Here is a 20,432-nt window from a genome sequence, read left to right as displayed (position 1 = left end):
AGTGCAATAAAGATTTTAACATGCAAACATAAGAAGGACCGTTACGTGTGGAGTTGTTACGATCAAAATATTTTTTTTTATTGGATAGGGATTTCAGGAACCACAGGAATTTATACTGTTGGATGTCAGGGTTATTTAAAGTGCTATCTGGTCGGTGCAGGAATGCTCCCTGATTAAAACCGCAGAATGTCCTTCACTGTACTCTGAAGTTTCATTTGAAGCCTGAACATTGCTGCAAGCTTCTGAAATCATATTTATTCTGCTTACTAACACAGTTTCCACAATGGTTACATACTACTTTAGAATAATCCCAAATGAAATGGGGAGAACCGAAATCTCTGAAAAGAAATCTTAGATATGTTAATAGCTTATTAATATTTATTGACCTCTGGTAGATTAAAACAATATCAATAAATACAAAATGTAAGCTCAGTACAACCTTATTGGCTCAGTAATACCTGAGAGAACTTTCTCCATCACACAGCTCCAGAAATGTGTCAAGAAATGGTGGTGGTGAGGTGGTGAGGCAGACGCTGGAGACCCAGGTAGGTGTATGGTGAGTAATTTAATGAAAATAAGTCCACAAAAACACAGAGTCAATAAACAATAGTCCGCGGCCAGGCAGCACGGCTGAGCAGAAGCCAGGGCTCACACCGGTAGCAACTGGTCTTAAGGGCGGCACAAAAAAAACAACGACAATCTGACAAACAACGACAACAAAAGTACGATGACAAGGACCCGACGAGGAACAAAGGACACAGGAGGGACTAAATACACTGAGGGTAATCAGTGACACACCTGGAACAATCAAGGGGAAGACAGGACAACTAGGAGAACTCAGGACACAGAAACTCAGAATTAAACACAGAAAAACACAGAACCTGACAGTACCCCCCCCTTAAAGGGCGGCTACCAGACGCCCAAAAACAAAATCCAAAACCCAAAAACCAGGGTGGGCGGAGGGCGACGGGAGGAGGGCCAGAGTCCAGAAAACAAAAAACTACCCACAAAAGGTGGGCGGAAACACAAGGAGGGGCCAAGAGTCCAAAACTAAACAGAAAGAGGGCAGAGGCGTCGAGGGGGGTCCGGTGGGCGTCCTCGGCGCCCGCGGCAGAACCCACGGGGGAGGTTCGGAGGGCGTCCTCGGCGCCCGCGGCAGACCCACGGGGGAGGTCCGGAGGGCGTCCTCGGCGCCAAGGAGCACTAGGGGACTCGGGAGAGCACTAGGGGACTCGGGAGGAGCACTAGGGGACTCGGGAGGAGCACTAGGGCACTCGGGAGGAGCACTAGGGACTCGGGAGGAGCACTAGGGGACTCGGGAGGAGCACTAGGGGACTCGGGAGGAGCACTAGGGGACTCGGGAGGAGCACTAGGGGACTCGGGAGGAGCACTAGGGGACACTGGAGGAGCACTAGGGGACACTGGAGGAGCACTAGGGGACACTGGAGGAGCACTAGGGGACACTGGAGGAGCACTAGGGGACACTGGAGGAGCACTAGGGGACACGGGAGGAGCACTAGGGATCTCGGGAGGAGCACTAGGGATCTCGGGGAGCACTAGGGATCTCGGGAGGAGCACTAGGGATCTCGGGAGGAGCACTAGGGATCTCGGGAGGAGCACTAGGGATCTCGGGAGGAGCACTAGGGATCTCGGAAGGAGCAGAGTCCACGGAGGCCGGAGCGGAATCCGGCGGAGCAGGAGCAGGAGCCGGAGCGGAATCCGGCGGAGCAGGAGCAGGAGCCGGAGCGGAATCCGGCGGAGCAGGAGCAGGAGCCGGAGCGGAATCCGGCGGAGCAGAGTCCACGGAGGCCGGAGCGGAATCCGGCGGAGCAGGAACGGCAGCCGGAGCGGAATCCTTCGGAGCAGGAACGGCAGCCGGAGCGGAATCCGGCGGAGCAGGAACGGCAGCCGGAGCGGAATCCGGCGGAGCAGGAACGGCAGCCGGAGCGGAATCCGGCGGAGCAGGAACGGCAGCCGGAGCGGAATCCGGCGGAGCAGGAACGGCAGCCGGAGCGGAATCCGGCGGAGCAGGAACGGCAGCCGGAGCGGAATCCGGCGGAGCAGGAACGGCAGCCGGAGCGGGGTCCGGCGGAGCAGGAACGGCAGCCGGAGCGGGGTCCGGCGGAGCAGGAACGGCAACCGGAGCGGGGTCCGGCGGAGCAGGACGAGGAGCAGAGGCTGGAGCTGGGGTGGGCTGGCGGAGCGGATGTCTGGCCTGGGAGGCAGAGGTTTAGCATCCCAAGCCGCGAAGGCTGTCTGGCGTATCTCCTCTGCCTCCCGCTGCAGCTCCACCAGCGCGGGGTGCTGGAGACGTGGAACCCAATAGTCCAATAGCAGGCCCAGGCGTATCGCGAACCCTGGCCGTCTCAGGGCGAACGTGGACGTGCTCTTTGACTCCTCATACTCCTGGATAGTACGGAGTAGCTCCTCTAAACCCTCTGGGTCCATGCTGAATTCAGCTAGCCTCACCTTATTCTTGGTCGGGTCCTTCTGTCATGAAATGGTGGTGGTGAGGTGGTGAGGCAGACGCTGGAGACCCAGGTAGGTGTATGGTGAGTAATTTAATGAAAATAAGTCCACAAAAACACAGAGTCAATAAACAATAGTCCGCGGCCAGGCAGCACGGCTGAGCAGAAGCCAGGGCTCACACCGGTAGCAACTGGTCTTAAGGGCGGCACAAAAAAAACAACGACAATCTGACAAACAACGACAACAAAAGTACGATGACAAGGACCCGACGAGGAACAAAGGACACAGGAGGGACTAAATACACTGAGGGTAATCAGTGACACACCTGGGAACAATCAAGGGGAAGACAGGACAACTAGGAGAACTCAGGACACAGAAACTCAGAATTAAACACAGAAAAACACAGAACCTGACAAAATGTAAGCAATCAAACCCTGTGATCGTTCTGCACAGAAACACTTCAAACTTCTGTGAGCAAATTCAAGTATTAGAAAACACACACACACACCCATACACAAAGCACACTTGTTCGGTGTTCAGAACAGACAGTATGCAGGTTTCATCATTGCACTACTCGCATACTGAAAGTGGAGGTTTCATCTTCTAAAGCATTGGTGAAAATGATGTCGCTGTGAAGACAATGGAGGTCTGTGATTATTCCAGCAGGAAAATCCCACACCTCATTCTGCACGGCCGTGCTTTCATAAACACAAAGTGCATATGCTCGACGTGCCTCCCTGCAGTTCACACCTGTTTTCCACTGAAAATGTGATGAAGCACATCAGGAGGAAACCGACCAGAGTAGCTGAGATCTTATTGTTTGCAAGAACAGAAACGGCTTACTCTTGCAAAAGTGCCAGAGATTTTATTTGAAATGACCAATGATAGAAAAGTTTAGTCAAAATGAAGACCTTAAAGCTGTTTCTACAAACGGGAATGGACACCTCAAAACAAACAAGTTCAAAACCAAACATTCTAAGTTAATTTAAAGAAAAAAAATTATTGAAGACATTTTAAGGCTTTCATTTTAGATACATGAATTTGTTAGTACACCTGTAGTTCAGCAAGTGATGTTTGGTGTTTTATGCCTCTGCTTCTCTTATGCTTTTTTGCTTTAAATGCTTTCCCTTTGCTTTGACACTCTAGCTTTACTCCCATAAACCTTTATAGCAGAGTTTGGATTTAAACGCCCCGGTATCTACAAAAAGAGCTGATAAACATATGTAACTCCACGTTTCTTTTTTTTCTTTTCTTCATATAAACCATGCGTAGGAGGACAAACTGTTTATCCACTGTAAATTTCAAGCTCTCCCTCTCAAAGCACATGTGCAAGAATATACATAAATTTCAGTATATAGGACTCTGCTCCTATTATTTCTGTATTATGGAGGAAATACCTTGAAGTTGTGAACAGGCCGTAGATGAGAGGATTCTTCTTGTCTTTCCCTTGAAGAATAAAGATGTCCTCTGAATGGAGACCGCCGGAGAAGAGTGAAGAATGGACGGATGAATGAAAGAATGAAAGAGAGAGAGAAACAACAAAGTCAAACATCAGTTAAATAACATTTCACATTCTTATTGCACTATTTGTGTCTGAGCATTATTCTGTGTGAAGAGCCATGCTTGTATGTCTTAAGTTAGACACTTTGTATTCATCCTATGCATTCCTGCATCGATGGGGCGGCCTGTGTGACTAATAGCGCTGGGCGTACAGGCAGCATGGCTGACTGGCTGCTTGTAATGAATCTGTAGCCATTAATAACCAGCCGCAGTGGGAGAGCTGGAGGCTGAGTCCGCTGCAGGAGAACAACACCTGCTGTTACACACACCAACGCCACGCCTCGGTCTTCGCTCCTCATTTTAAAAGACAGCAGTTCGCAACATTAGCCGGGTTTTTCTCGCTCTGCCGTTGCTCAAGCTGTGTTCTGTCAAGCGGTGCAGTCAGGTGGAGATTGTTCTCTCCATCTGTCCGTCTTCGCACGGCCATCCGTGAGCCAGAGCAACTTCATTTCAACTCAAACAGGTGGATTTGGAGAGATCTCTCGGTGCAGTTAATGATTAAATCAAACCAGACTGATGGAAACTTTAAGTTCAATGCATAAATGTGCAATGTTTTAGAACATTTGAGAGAAATTGATAAGCACTTTGCTAAGGTGAGTACATTTTTTGATTGGAGAAAAAGTATTAAAATCTTTATTGCTTTTTGTTGGGTGTCTGTTGACTCCCATTCAAACTGTTTTTTTAATGATTATTTCTTCCTACTGAAGTTTAATGTCTGTTTTGTAGTTTTTGTTTCCTTGCATTCATCGCTTCCCACTATATGAAGACATTTCTTTATACGCTGCATATCTTATAGGTGGGCAAATGGTTTGCAGCTAGTTTGAAAAAAGGTGCTTTAATTGGTGTTAAAACGTCCTAAATAACATTTTTTGTATATGTTGTGTTTTTAAAAGAGCAGTAAGGAAATGCACTGTTAAATTTCTGATACAAGGTTTTTACCTGCCCACAAATAAAGTTTTTCAAGGGAGGAGCCTTATCTGATGTGTTCAAATTGGCCTCTGTCTCTTTAAGAACCTCCGAACCTTTCCAGTATTTCCCCTTCAGCACATTATTATAACAATGCTTCCCCATGCTGTCCTCTGATACCTTTTACAATCATTCTTAGGTGTGTCAGATGATGAACTCAGGAAAATTCGCAGCTCCACCAGCTGCTAATTGCTAATTGCTAGTCTGGAGGAGCTGTGTGGGGTTCTCTGTTGAGCAGAACCTCGACTGGGAACTGCAGTTACAAGGTGCAGTTCTGGGGAAATAGGCGCTGCATTGTATGAGAAAGCATTAAGGCATGGCATTGAACGGCTGCCATGGGAGATTCAGGGATTTCTCAAACATGCATGAATGAGTCAAAGCAAAACTGCAAGTGTGTTTTTGTCGTTATAAAATTGGCACAATTTTAAGACTCAAATTTTAAACATATGGGAGTAGACAGAAAGAGAAGTTATGCAGGTGACTGCCAACTGTACCAGAGATGTTTTCAGGTGTTTCTTCAAGTCTAATGCTGTAATGAGGAAACAACAGTCCCTTGTCTAACTTTGGCAAATACTCGAGCTTTTATTAAATCTTCAGAGACAAAACTTTAATGATACACTTTTGCCTCTTTCATCAAATCGATTCCTATTTGGCACCTTGTCGTAGCATTCATCTTTTTTTGCCGCCTTGGCTCTCACGGTTTATTTAAATCACAGTATATCAAAGCTGTTCTGTTTCTGCACTTTTGTCTCAGATAAGAGCGGCGAATGTTTTATCGTCCCATCACAACAGCAGAGAACAGAGCGCTTTGTTTTCTGGGTGGCATGCTGTGATAATCTATAAATACATGACTTGATTCAGCTTCTGGGCTGAGTTCGCCAAACAGCTCTGAGAGTCTTAGAAACTCTCAGAGCTCATGCTGATGTTGAGGCACAGAGTTTGCAGCACAGCCTGTCTGAGGTAATGGGGAAACACATTATTTGCTTAACAAGGAGAACTAGGTGGAAACAAAGTGGGCCTATATATTTGCTGAACTTTTCTTTAAGTGTGTTGTTCAGATTTTCACATCTTACGTGGCAAACAGAGTGAATAAGTGGGATGATTCGCTACTTTGCAGTGTGTATTCCTTAGAATGGAGGGAGTAAACACAGGTCACAACGTTTCCCCTGTCATGTTGAGGAGGGGTGGAGATGGAAACAGAGAGGCGGATGAGAAATCCCACATTCCAGGTGGCCTCCAGGAACGACGGCTAATCTCATCTCATCAACACATCTTCACTGCACAAGTCACATTCAGGATGTAAACCTTGTACTTCCTAAAGTTGCTTGTACATGTTCAGATCCAGGAGCACAGTTGTATTAATACATACATTTATCCCTATTATTAAAGTGTAAATGTGTTTGTTAGCTCCTAGGCGTTGCTGTCTTTTACACCCGCTCGTCTCATCTCCATAATTTCTTCTTGGTTCTGTTTTCAGAAAATGTCCCCCACTTCTAATCTCACATAACAGATTATTTACCTTTATCATTTGCTCTTTCCACTCCCATTCCACTTGTCTTGAAAGATTTTTATGGCAGCCTTGTTTTATAACTCCGGATAACTCTTCATGATGTATACGCTGTGTGCTATGTTCTTTTTTGTTTTGCTTTTTTCTTTCTCAAAACGATGTGTTATTTTCAAAGCAGGAAAGATAGCCAGACTAAAAACAGGAGCAATGGGAGAGGCAGTAAGATTTACAGCTTTTCAGCCAGTTCAGTGGATCCCACTTAAGTGTTTCTGTATCTTCCCAAGCCTGAACAAAGAGCAGAATAAGCCGATGTCAAAGAGTACCTCCATTGGACAGGAGACCACCAGCTCTTCACACTAAATGGTTGAAAAGAACCGTATTTGTCCATATTAGAGGTCAAGCGTAGTGATAAATGTAGGCCTGCTGGAATGATAATTAAGATGTTGCAGTTGCTTGTACACACAACAAACCCCCTTGAAATTTTTCCGCACTTTGTCACATTACAACTGCAAGTTTCACAATACTGCACAAGTATTACATCGGATCTTAACCAACACAAACAGGTGGTGAGTGGAAGAAATGGGATTTATGAATGTCTACAAAAATTCAATAAGAAAACAATCTGAATAGTGTGGCATGCATTTGCATCAAGCCCTTCTGAGTTGATAATAAAGACATTTATATGTCAGGACACACATTCTCAATTAGATTTATGTTCCTATTTAACCCGACCCACTGTGGTTCTGACTGCATGTTTTGGGTTGTTGTTCCTCTGGAAGGCAAACTTACTCTCTGATCTTATTGAACAAAAGCTGTCCTGCAGTATCATGCAGCCACTGCCATGTTTTAATATGAGGATGGGGCATTTTGGGTGATGCGCTGTTTTAGTTTGAGTAATTTTCATCAAGGAAAGGAAGTGAAGTTTCGTCTGTCAAAATCACTTTCATCCTCATGTTTGTCTTACATACAGAAAACAGATATTTTATGTGGAACATTTCCTGTCTAGTTTTCATAGTTTGCTTTTTTCTTGCTACTGTGCAATGAAAAAACAGATTTTTGGGTGCACATTTTATTAGTTCTAATTGAGAAATTTTACCTCACGTCTGTTTTACGTCTGCTAGAAAAATTCAAAAGAATAAAACTTGACTTAATTTGGATCATCCTCATCTCAGAGTTCACACATAGTACAAGAAAAAAGATTCTTCTCAAAACAGTAGAAACATGCCAGGAATGGCAAAGAAATAAGATCTAAAGATTTAGAAATATCAACTCTCTGTGTGTAATGAAGCACTGTGTTTCAAGGATGGGTAAGAAGGAAGACCTCACAGCACGAAAAGTAAATAAACAGAGTTGGGTGTTGAAGAAGTACGGTGTAAAGTTAATAAAAACTTTGGATTATCCCTGTAGGGAAAATCTGAATCCTTGCCTTGAGCTTCAAAGATACTTTCCGACTTCTTCCGCACCTCATTGTGCATTCATCTCCACTTGAAAACGTTGCTCAAGTTTGTGAGACGTAGCTCGACATTTTTCTTTCGACAGAAAATTATAGAAGAAACCTCAGTTATTTATGGCGTACCCTCAGAAAAAAAAGAGAAAAATCTCTTATCATTCATGGTAAGTTTAACTCAGAACTGATTTGTAGACGTTCTCCCCTCCATATCTTTAAGTGTCGGATTTATGAAGCTGCACCAGCTTTCACTTCATTAATCTTTCATGGCAGCAGGAGGGGTGAACAAAACCTTTGTCCATCACATGAGATCAGCCAGCGTCTTTCTGAGTCTGATTTGACTTTACGAGATCTGTAGTGCTGATCTAACCACATCCTTGCTTTCATTTGTCTCCCTCTGAATCTCCGTCATCTTTTTCTTTCTGGCTCTCCAACTTTTCATCAGGTGATTATTCCATGCCCCTTTCTGCACCTCGACTTCCCACGATCCCTCAAGAAGGCACTCGCTTTCATTGTTTCTCACTTTCTCTGCCCCTCCCAGCCTTTATCCCGCCATCATGATATCTCTCTGTTTAGTTCCTCATCCATCTGTCTGTCTGGCCTATTTTCTCCAGAGGATTGTTCTTGTGTCTTCTTCCCAAAACAAAACACGGCCGTTTCCCCCCTGAAGGGAGATAGTCTTGTCTGGCCCGCAGACCTGCTGCCTCAGCCCCTATCTTCCTTCTCCTCCTCCTCCTGCTCATCCTAATTGTCTGGTCAGAGACCCCCAGGCAAATACCCCTATTCTCCTCATGTCTCCACTGTTGTTTCTCTCCGTTCTCAGGCCAGCCACCCTGAATACCAACATCTCGCCGACTCTTTCTCCTCTCTGTCGACTTCGAGTGAGGACACTGTCTCACAGTAATTTGTCAGGATCAGTCCTCCATCTTGTCTTTAGCCCGTTCGGTCAGTGATCCTAACCTATCTGTGCCTCCATCCTTCTTATTGCAAATGAAAACCTGAAAAGTGCTGAGTCTCAGGCTCCTCAAGTCAATATTTTGATAACTTTATGCTGCGACTGCAGCTTTAAGTGTCAACCAGCAGATCTAGCATCTATATTTTTCACCCATTTGTCTTGGTTAAAGCTGCAGCTCAGTCGAATTGCATGGAGATTTCTTCTGGACAGATTTAGGTTCAGACTTTGACTGAGCCTTTCTAACACATATCATTTTTACCTAATCCATTGTAATGTTTAAACCAATTTTGGGTTTCTAACCAGATTCCTTGTATCTGCTGAGGTAAAATTGTCAGCACAGGATGCTGCTGCCACCACCAACTCCATTCGAGGAGGAGATGCATTTTAAAAATCGTATTTTTTAAAACTTCGTAACACATATAGCGTTGAACCTTAAGACTCTATGACGGTTGTGATATGCTAAAAAGAGTAAAGTGTAGGAAGTATGGGCGCTGACAAGGCCCTTTCATAATAAAATATATTTTATGTGTCTGTTTTCAGCTGTATTTCTGTAGATGGATTGTCCATTTACAGAGTAAAGCAAAACAGGGGTAATATTGCTACTTTTTATAGAAAATTAAAAAAAAGATGAGTCCAGTATGTTTTTTATGTTCTCAAATGGTTAAAACAACAACTTATCTTGAGAGGTATAAACTACTGTAGATTAGGACATGAGAATAAAGAAAACATTTTCGCTTTATCTAATTGAAAACATCTATATTCATTGTAAATAAGGCTTCTACGTCGTTTGAAAAAGTAAAGGATTTGATTAGGACTTATTCTGTCTTGATAACGATCTAAAACGAAACATAAATATGGAAAGAAGTTTGCGATTCCAGGTGTAATGACTTATTTGTTTAAATAAAATATATTTCCAATTTCTTAAAAAGTCTGTTTCATATTTAGATGATTACCTTTATCTTCGACATGCCACATCCAACTCACTGATTACTTTGTGTTTGACGAGCTGAACAAAAGAGAAAGCTGTGATTCTGATCTCTGGCAGATTGACTGGTGCAGCTCGAATTTAAAGGACCTGTGTTTAATCCAGTCCAGAAGTTTGAGTGTTACAGGTTTTGAAGGATCCAAAACTGCAAAATAACTTATCAAAATAGAGCTTCAGCATAAAACCCATCTAGATGAATGGTTAAAGATCCATAGTATCATAAAAACAGATGGAAAGAAAACTATCTGGAAAGTTTTATTTTTCAATCTACACCATGTTCCAAATTGTTATGCAAGTGATATTTTCTCAGATTTTCTTAAGTGGTCAATGCAAATGATGGTTAGTATAATTTTCAAGTCATAAACTAATCCAATTTGCATAATAATTTGGAACACGGTAAAGAACTTTCAAATGATAATTTGTTAGAATCACTTCATTAAGGTTTTTTTTTTTTTAGCTCAGATGAAAATCCTCTCATGTGGTAATTAATCCTTTTGTACATTTCTTAATCTTTCATGGTTTTCATTTTTATATTTACTCTCTCAACTGCATCTCTTAAATATAAATCAAAATACCAGTCAGAAGTCGGTGCGTTTCAGCTGAGTTTTGCATAGAAACTGACAAAGACCACAAAAAACTTACGAGAAGTAAGATAGCGTTACTTTTGCATTTTCAATTTTGAAGTCTTAACGTAACCTTGAAATACCAGAGACATTGGAGATTGATTTCATTCTTTTTATGTCTTCCTCAGGAAAAAAGACTTTGTTCTCCCTTTATCTTCTCTCCTGAAGCATGTCTGTTTCTAGTGCTCCTCCTGATATTTTCTTCTGCTCCCTTTATTCCCTCAACTTCTCGTTAACAGCATAAAAGCAATAACACACCAATAACAGCTTCTACACCCCTCATCATCTCCTTTCCTCAGCCTATAACTCTGCTCCATCCCCTCCTCCATCCTGGCTCTCTTGTCAGGTCAAAGCCCACTTGTTCCCTCCCTGCCCCTGCAGCTAATCTGACTGATGGCTCCACCTCTCTCCCTATCTATTCTTTCCTTTTTTCTTTCTTCTCCTGACAACCTGGGGCTCCCTTCAAGCAGTGATGGATTAGACAGCCTCACTGTGGGAGTAGGGAAATTTATTTTCCACTTACAGAACCTGCTTCCATGCCACTTGTAGCAAACTGTAATGGCTGATGAGGCAATTAGGTCAAGAAACATTTTAGAGATTCATCTGGAGGGATTGGGAGATTTTTCATTTGATTTATTTTCAAACAAGGAGAGAGCTGGTTTTTCCTATTATTGATTTTATTTTTTTTCCCCCTGATGGATGATTAAAAAATGACCCAATTTCAGACGTGAATAAGACAGGATTTTGAAAAGAAGCTTTAGTAGAGAAATATTGTCCATTCATCCCGACGCGTACAGTTTATCAGAGCCACAGGTTTAAAAGTTCAAGAAATCAAATTCTACAAATTGCATTTATTTATTTATTTCATTTTTTTGCTTTTTGTCATAAAAATCCCTTCAATCAAAACAAAGTTAATCTAAAACAAAATCTTTTTTTTATTTTTAAGGACCTTCTGGAGATCAAAACTAAATACATAAATAAATAAAGTAGTCATTTTATGAAACAACAAAACTAGGATGGAGAGATGAAGAGTTGAGTTAATTTTCTGTTAGATAAAGTGAAATAACCCCTTGAGTTGATCAATCACAGCTGATCACTTTATCTGCTTGTGGTGATTCGTTCGATCAAAATCATTGTTTTCCTCATCCAGAAGAAGGTCTGGATGTGAATTCGGCCGCTGGTCGAATTCTGGTCTAACTTTGAGTCAGATGATCGAAAGTCAGACGCAATTGGGTGTTCCAGCCCAAATAAAGATTTATATTGATTTTGGTCTGGATATTACGCTTTCTGGCAGGGCACCGACCTCAACCTAAATGTAACATTTGGTCAAATATCCAATCACTATGACAGCCCTGATGATGGCTTCAAAAAGAAGATGCTTTTGAGGTCAAATCTTTACACTAAAGGCAAAACAGTTAAAAATAATTTAAAGTCTTTTTAAGTGTATGTGCATTTATCTACTCCAATATAAAGAAAAACTAAGAAAATCATATTTTTTTAGGTCGTTTATATTTGCAGTTTTCTTTTGTGGGTGTAATTTATGAAAAAAAATGCATTTAAATGTAGAGGGTTCTATGTATTTTGGTATTTTGAACAAAGAAAAATATTATTTAGATAGTAAATAATATTTAGTATCTAAAACTGCTCTTCAAAAAAGGTTTAGTGAAGACTGATGCACCAGACTGAATACTTTTGTCATCAAGTCTCTTTGGTAGGAAGAAGAACTCGAGAAAAACATACATGCAAAAGGAAATGATGACGCTCATTTATCACTAGATTAATGATTTTTTTAGGTGTTTTTCTTCTTTATGTTCATTTAAAACCTCTATAAAATTACAGACGGACGCCTGCTTTATCCTAATTGTCATCTTTTCCAACTTTCAGGGACATCCCACACTGTTCAAGGCTTCTCTCCAGTTTCGGTCATGGGCTTTGTTTTTTCGTTTATAACGTAACTAAACCGCTTACACCCAGACAAAAACAGATGAGGACAAATAACTGGAAGGGTTTTATTGTCTCTACTGGCAGACAGCAGAAACTTGTCTGACTCCAGCGCTAAAATCTCCCTGCATTGTTCTCCTCGACAGGGAGAAACCACAACAAGGACAGCGGCAGAAACCAACTGAGAATCCTTTCCTGTGACAGACTCGCATCTGAACTGCCTGACCTTCCTTTCCACTGGTGTTTGACTAACTATGGGTGAGTGGGGCTCGACTTGTTTCACACTGACGGCATCCACAACAACGAGAAGCCCACAGATCGAAAGTGAGACATACGAGCGTGAACAAAGTCGCTCCAACAGCAGAAGCAAAAACAACAGAACAATGAAGTCCAAGCAAAACTGTCTGGCGAATCGAGTCGTGAGGTGATCGCAGACCAGATGCTTTGCTTGAAACCAAACTCAGTGGGAAGTGTTACATAACATCAAGTATGTGAGTCAACAACCTCAGACAAATGGTGAAGAAGAGTAGAGATATCTATTCTTATTTGTTGCAAATAAAAGACACAACATTTGGTCTATATGCCTTGGTTGGCATTGCTGATCAAGTTATTATTACAAATCTTTTCATTTTTTTTCTAAAAGGCGGGTCCATTAGTAAACTTCTCAAAACAAGTATTTGCTGCTCTAACGGATCTCATTTACATGTTTTACCAGTTTTGCGAGAGGCTTGTCAGTGAACACCTGACTGGTGAGCCAGCAGGTGGCAGTAATTCAGCTTCAACTCCAACATGAACAAAAAGAAGAAGACGGTCGGCGAGCATGTTTCTTCTGACCTGGTTGGCTCTACAGGTTTCCCTGCTGATCGCGTTGGTTCTGCAGCATTACACTGATTCATGGTGCTGCAGCTGTGAATTTTGCTTGCAGTTTTACTGTATTAGTTTGTTCGATTCTGTTGTTTTTTTTTTCTAACCACCTCATTTGATTTGTGCAGAGCCTGCGATGAGTCTTGGGGAATTTGTTTCTTTTGCATTTCCTTGCAAAAGTTTTATATTATCTGGATAAAGTTGTGCATTTTGTAACAGAGGCCTGTTCCCACTAGTGTTTTATTCACTAGTGGGAATATTCTGGGAATGATTTTTGGTTTATCATTAGCATCGTGATGCATCTTTTGGCCAAATGGACATTAGGTTGACGTTGTTGTGGAATAGCTGACAAAAGTCTTTTACAATATTTCTTCCACTTCAAAATGAAGCGTCATTTTTGCTGGTCAACTACAACAAATCCAAATTAAATCAGTGACGTTACAGCAAAAACAGGAACATATTTCAGGGGGGTTAATACGTCTGCAAGGCACTGAATGTGAGCCCCACAGAGCAACAGAGGTTTATGGGACTTGTAGTGTTTCTGTTTGACAGAGCATGACATAAACACAACACAGGCAGCATTCTTAAGCCAATGTGTAAATCCAGTGTGTCAATCCAGAATGTGGGACTTGTGGTTTTTGTGTTTGTGTGCATGTGTTGCTAAAGTGTATTCATAAACAAATTCATATGGAGTCTTATCAGATACGTGAACGTGGCCAGGCACGATGGACGGAAATGTTTATGCTTCTGACAAGTCCGAACGGTTTTTGTGTATACAGACGAGCCAAGGCCTGTGCCTGTGTGTCAGCAACTAAAATCAAGCTTTACCTTCAATATGTGTGCTTACAAGTGCTTCCCAATTTCCCATGTGTGTTTGTTTAAGTTCTGGGCTACATGAAAGAGAATGTGATTTACTGTTCATGAGTTAAGGTACTGCATAAACAAGCTAATTCACTGTGCCGGTCTCTCTGTTTACGCGAAAATCCCTCTGTTTACACGACCAGCTGAGATAAGAGTGTGGCTCAAACTCGCTGCATGCCCGTCTGCTGTTTGATTCGCTTGGTTCTCCAAGAGCTGAGACGAAAAGGTAATGTGGGGGTTGAATGACTGCAGATGCATGCTGGTCCATAACCTGCAGGTCAATGCAAGCATTCACGCTACATTTAATTCTTTATTGTACAAGCCTAATCTTTTACACTGCTGTAAACTGTGAGGCTTATGCCCTGCTGCACATATTTCTTTCAGCGTCGATGTTTTTTGTCCACTCGCTATTAAAACGACAAAAGCCCCGGCAGCCCAATGGGGAAAGGCAGTGGCCTCCTAAGCCAGGGATCTGTCCATCAAGGGAATCCTTGATCATGAATAAAGTCTGAGGAGCTCTATGTGAGGCCAGTTACCGTGGCAACCAGGGGTGAAGCACAGCCACAAACTCGAGGTGAGCGGCCATTTTGTCGGGAGCGGTAACAGTCTGGCTATGCAGACGTACAGTAGGCCAAGGAGGCCGTCAAGCCCCTTTAGTTTTCCTCGGTGTGTGAAATCTCTGCGAAAACACCAACGTTACGAACACACACACACACCCACACACACACCCCCACACCACACACACACACACACACACACACACACACACACACACACAGACTGGCTGCATTTCTGAGCTCAATTCCTGTTTTATGAAGCATTCAGTGGCAGAGGTCCAGCTGTTGTTGTAACTCTCGCAGCTATGCTCTGATTGCGTGTAATGTGTTTGCCATTTGCTTTACTCACGCAGCTGGTCGAAATGTGTCTGCAGGCCGTCTGGTCCTGGAACCGAACAAACCATCCGGGCCTTCTGGAAGGTGCTCCACTTATTCACTAAACTCCTCTGACCTCCGATGTCATTCTGCAACACAATTTAAAAAGACTTAATATGTTCACGTAAACCTCAAGCTGACAACACAACACGATTGGAAGTGTTATGTTTTTGTGCACACAGGTTCTCGCTGCATCACATTACATACACTTAACTGCGCAAAAGTTTTGAGTTATTGTCTGTTCATATTATGTTTTCTAAGGAGCCACAAACTGCAACCTTGCCATCTTTCAATGTGGTTTTGATCAATAACTTTCTAGGCTTTCGGAAATACAGCCTTTTTTCACTTATTTTCAGTCCACGACTGAAGCATCTTTATAAATTGTTTCTGTCATTTTTATTGCTTAACCTGGACATTATTAAACTTTATTCAGCAATTAAAATGCTACTAAGCAATACATCAAATTTTGAGTTTTAATCCTATTGAATCTTGATCATTTGAATGTATGTATTCGGACATATATCAACTTAACCTTTCAGTACTGTTCCAATTTATCAAATGGGTCTGTAAAAGAATTCACATTGAAATTAATATCGGCAGTCTGTCGCAAAGAAATTACTTTGACATTTTATTGTTGGGTTTTCCAATTGCAGAAGAGTTTTTCGCTGAAAGCTGAAAACCGCACACAGCTGTTGAATGGATAAAGGATGATGCTTCTCTCAGGATTGTGTCAGGTTTATTCTTCACCTTTCTTCAAAGACACAACATAAAGACATTTCAGGCACTGAAATGTATCACATTACATACATACATACATATGTCTTCCCTTTTGTCTTGTACTTTTTCACATTTTCTCATTTTTATTGGCACACACTGCACTATATGCTGTCATGATCAAGTGTAAGAAATGAACTGAAAATAAATAAATACGATTGGTCCATATTCGGTTAATCGATTTAAGAGGGTCTTGCTGCTTGGAGGTTTGAAACATTAAGGGCATTTTAAATTAATTGTAAATACCAATTAACGGATATTCATTCTGACATAATTTCTGTAGAAGTCCCAGAAAATAAGATCCACTGAAGTGTTAAAATACATGCAGCTGATTAGAAAAACCCACAACAAACTTATTAGAAGTTTATTCCCCAAGAAACGTGAACTTTTAAAGTTTTAAACACCAAACGAGTTTTAACAGTCAAGCAAATAAAAACACTATTGGTTCTCATTGATCATACCTTTTAGAAATGGTCAGTATGACTGAAGCAAGAGACTCTACAAACAAACAGGGGCATTCAGTTGGACACACCCCGGCCTGTGCAGACACGATAACCTGCACGTATACAACCGCAGGAAAATACCTCTGCAGGAAAACGCACATCGTACCTTGCAAACTCGTGCCACTCTGGAGTAGAGAACCTTCCCGGCCGCCCCCTCTGCCTCCTGGGCACGCTCAGTGAAGAACACGTAAACTTTATCGTCCTCTGGGTTATCAGTTTCAGACAGTGGCGCTACCCGCACAAACTGGGCATCTGGAGACACACACACACATAAACACCCACACACACACACAGAAAGATAGCTAAATTAAAGCAAATCAACTGTGGAGCAGCACAACTATGCTGACGTCACATTTTCAATTGTGTAACAGAATATGGGAGAGTGACAGCAGAGAGATGATGAAGGTGGAAGTGAGTTTACAGAGAGGAGAGGTGACTGGTGGTTATCAGCAGCAGACATCAGCGTACTGGGCTGATAAAACACCAACCGGGTGAGCAGGATGATTGTACAGATGCTGATTTAGATCACGTGATATTGCATTTGCCTTTTTGTTTACCTTTAACATTTATTTTTCAAATTGAGATGTAAAGATGAAGTCGTGGCAGTTGATAGTGGGCTATAACTCAACAAATATTGAGTTCGTTCAAACAAGCTGTTGGAGAACAATTCACTTGTGTCGCTGCAGAAGTAAAGCCAAATCAGTTTCTTTTGGCAGCTAATTGCATTTGATCAAACTTACATTTTTAAGTAAATGGTTTGCTGTTTTGCTAAAACTGTTTTTTCCCCCCCTTGTTTTGATATTCACAAATGTGCCAGCAAAACGCAGACGTGTTCTGACATGACCACTAGCTGCAGCGTCGGCTGCCTGCTTCTACAGTCAGAAGCTTAACTTGTGTCTTGTGTAGGTAAAAAGCTGAACATGCACACAGCAGTTTCTGCCGCCAACAGTAAAGCAATCGACAAATGGCGCTACCATTTTGTAGCGCCATTTTTTTCTTTGTCTTTTTCTGACAAAGAAAAAAAATTCAACTTGAGCTACGTCTGAAAATCTTGCATCTTCACTTTGTCACTCTCTCAACTGACTCTCAGAAAAGAAACTTTGGATCCACAGAAAGAGAAAACCTCAACGGCACCACTGAGAGCAGAACGGCACAAATTTAGGTTTTACTAAAAAAAAGCTAAGTAGATTTTGTGACAGGAACCAATCATCGTTATTCCAGTCTGTCCTACTCTTACATTTCTAATCTGAGAATGCAAATGATCAGATTAGTATAAAAAATAGTAGACAATTAATGTTTTTTCAACTAAGTAGAAGCACAGAAAGAATCGCATTAGTATTTAATTAAATTACTAATATTGCAGTGTTCATATTGTGTGTTAAATGTCCCCTGTGTTTTTGTCCATCTGTTGATATGTATCCATCTGGTTTCAAGGTTGTAAACAAAGTTCATGCAAAGCATCATGGGTTACAGAAAGGTGGATTGGAAAAGGTGTCAAAAAAGAAATAGATTTTTTTTACATATTTTGTTTTAAAATTCTACTAATAATTAAACACAATTCTTAGTAGAATTATCAATAACCTTCTTAAGTTTTTTTTCTTCTTTTTTTTTTTTACTCTTGCTTGAGTTTCTCAAATGTGCTTCCGGTTCTGGGACTCACCCTGCAGCCAGGTGGAATCGTACTGCTCTGTACGGATGACGTGTCGCCTGCCGAGGCTCCGGAAGAAAGATGAGTCTCGACTCATGAAGTCTGAAGTGATGCCGGCGTACAACTCTCCATCTAAACAGTAAACCCATTGATTGCATCCTTATTCAACACTGCATGATGACTATGAACAGTGTATGTTCAGAGCTTACTCAATCCACACATTGAATCTGTTCTTTGGTTAGACTTACTGTAAAAATCATTATATACCCAACAGTCTGAAGATCTTTACAACAGTAACATAATATGGGAAAGCTTTGAAAACAAAAATATCCAAAGCACAGTCAGAGGCATGCTGATGTCAACAACACTGCCACTGCCCACCCACATGCTGTCTGGCTGCTTTTCTCAGGTTAAATGACCAATTCAACGTCAAATGCTTTTAGCAGGCTTTATAAAACCTGACAATAATCTGACATATTTATTATCAACACCTACCCAAAACCGTCAGTCATGTTGCATCAAGTGCATGCAGTGAAGTGGAGACATGATATGACATTCTCACAATATGATATTCAGAGACAGGAGGTTTTACTGTGCGATGGCGTCGACAGATAAATTTAAATATGTAACAGCTCTTTTATTTAAAGCAAGTGACAATTAAACAAACTTAAAAATATTGCAGGACTCTGTTTTTCTTAAATGTGTCCGACTGCCAGCTAACCTTTAGTAGGCAGCAGCATGTGGGTCAGTGTTGCGATTGTGTGGTTGGAAAGAACTTGATCATCCTAACACTTTCCCTAGCATCAAAAACAAACACTTCAAACCAGAGGTGGAACATTAAAACTACACCTTGTTTTACACTGATAACTGATAACTGATAACTGATAACTGATAACCAGCATTTAATTGCATTGAAGAGTAATTAATATTACCAACAACTGCAGAAGCCGTTTTCTGGAAGGGGTCGTAGGGGCATTTCCCTTTCCCACACTCTGACTGGCTGTAGGAGAGAGTTTGGTACTCTGCCTTAAAAAAAAAAAAAAAAAAAAGCCACACAGTTGAGATTAAGCGAGCAAATCTGCTGAATAAACCAGAAACAGATACAAGTTTTGTTAGGCACATTAAAATAAGTCCATTGTAAAATTTGAAAATAATCCTATTCATTGAGGCGATGAGCTCTAAGAGCATTTGAGCCAGCTCATCACCCCCCCCCCACACACACGCACACACACACACACACACACACACACAGAGAGAGCAGCTAACTGAGGCTAATCAGGCTAAGTGCAGGGAATCTGAAATGTGTGAAGTCCAGACTTATAGCAGCCAGTACCACCAGCTCCTCTAAGAGCCGTGTCTGCTCTGATCTCACAAGCCCTTTCATGGGATTAGCTGCTTTCTGACACACATGTACTGCAAGACACACAAACAACATTCAGCACTGAAGGATTGCACCATACATGTGTATAAAACACTGGTAGGAGAACAATCCCCAAAGTGTCCCAAATGTTCTTGTGTTTTAAGTGAATAATATGTGTGGGTGTATATCGGAAAACAAGGCACATGTACACACCCATCTGCTAGATATGCTTTACTCTGTGTTTGACATTTAATTGTCAACCAAGCCTCAAGTGTCTGGTGAGCTGCACAATGTTGCCACATATTAAGGACAGATGACATTGGGTAAACCCTCACAGGTTATGTGAGCATGGGGGAAGACACCACATCTGATATTTCAGCAGCTCAGGGGCCTCCAAGTGGGGGATGGGAGCCCAAGCTCACAGGTAGGATGGAGGCTACGACGAGCACCGGCCCAACTGCGGAAATATCTGCAGATAGTTTGACTTCTCTAGTCCTTTCTCTTAATAAATATACATCAGTAAGGAAGGTTCTTCAGAGGCGAACCTCTGGAACCAGACCTATAAACCATGAATAAATGTGTGCTCAATCACAATGACACATAAGTATGTCATTAAAGTGTGTAAATATCAGTGTGAGATATTGAAAAAAATAAAAAAAACATATATATATTAAACACAAAGCCTATGTTATCGTTTTAACAAAGAGGCTCATTTCTAAGAAGCAGATTGATTAAGTTTTAAGTTCGAGTTTCTATGTCATTTTATTTTGTTAGTGTGTGTGTGTGTGTGTGTGTGTGTGTGTGTGTGTGTGTGTGTGTGTGTGTGTGTGTGTGTGCACAGTTTTACCTGGTGGAAGATGCTGGTAGCTATGAAGGCACAGCGGGGATTGAAGGCCCCGGTGCCACACACGTACAGGTGCGTCTGATTAAACGGCTGCAGAACTCGCAAGAAGTTCGAACACTCCAGCTGTTAAGAGACACAGATGCACACAAAGAGAGCAGCAGCTTAACACAATGCAGCAACCTGCAGTGTTTCA

At 41.9% G+C, this 20,432-nt stretch overlaps 1 protein-coding gene across 2 annotated transcripts in view; it reads right to left on the bottom strand.

The window, feature by feature from the left end:
• The window catches only part of sema3h (sema domain, immunoglobulin domain (Ig), short basic domain, secreted, (semaphorin) 3H), a 62,969-nt gene that overhangs the window by 10,443 nt on the left and 32,094 nt on the right, over positions 1–20,432 (bottom strand). For both annotated transcript variants that reach the window (XM_055048355.1, XM_055048356.1), the window contains exons 4-9: positions 20,243–20,362; positions 18,968–19,061; positions 18,048–18,167; positions 16,494–16,639; positions 15,085–15,199; positions 3,867–3,936 (exon numbers count right to left, since the gene is read on the bottom strand). In XM_055048355.1, the coding sequence (XP_054904330.1) occupies positions 3,867–3,936; positions 15,085–15,199; positions 16,494–16,639; positions 18,048–18,167; positions 18,968–19,061; positions 20,243–20,362 (665 nt within the window). The remainder of the gene's footprint in view (positions 1–3,866; positions 3,937–15,084; positions 15,200–16,493; positions 16,640–18,047; positions 18,168–18,967; positions 19,062–20,242; positions 20,363–20,432) is intronic.

Source organism: Poeciliopsis prolifica, unplaced genomic scaffold (assembly GCF_027474105.1).
Source record: "Poeciliopsis prolifica strain line A6 unplaced genomic scaffold, Auburn_PproV2 SCAFFOLD027, whole genome shotgun sequence".
Taxonomy (NCBI): Eukaryota; Metazoa; Chordata; class Actinopteri; order Cyprinodontiformes; family Poeciliidae; genus Poeciliopsis; species Poeciliopsis prolifica.
Note: the sequence above shows the minus strand (reverse complement) of the source record. Positions and strands in the feature narration are given on the sequence as shown.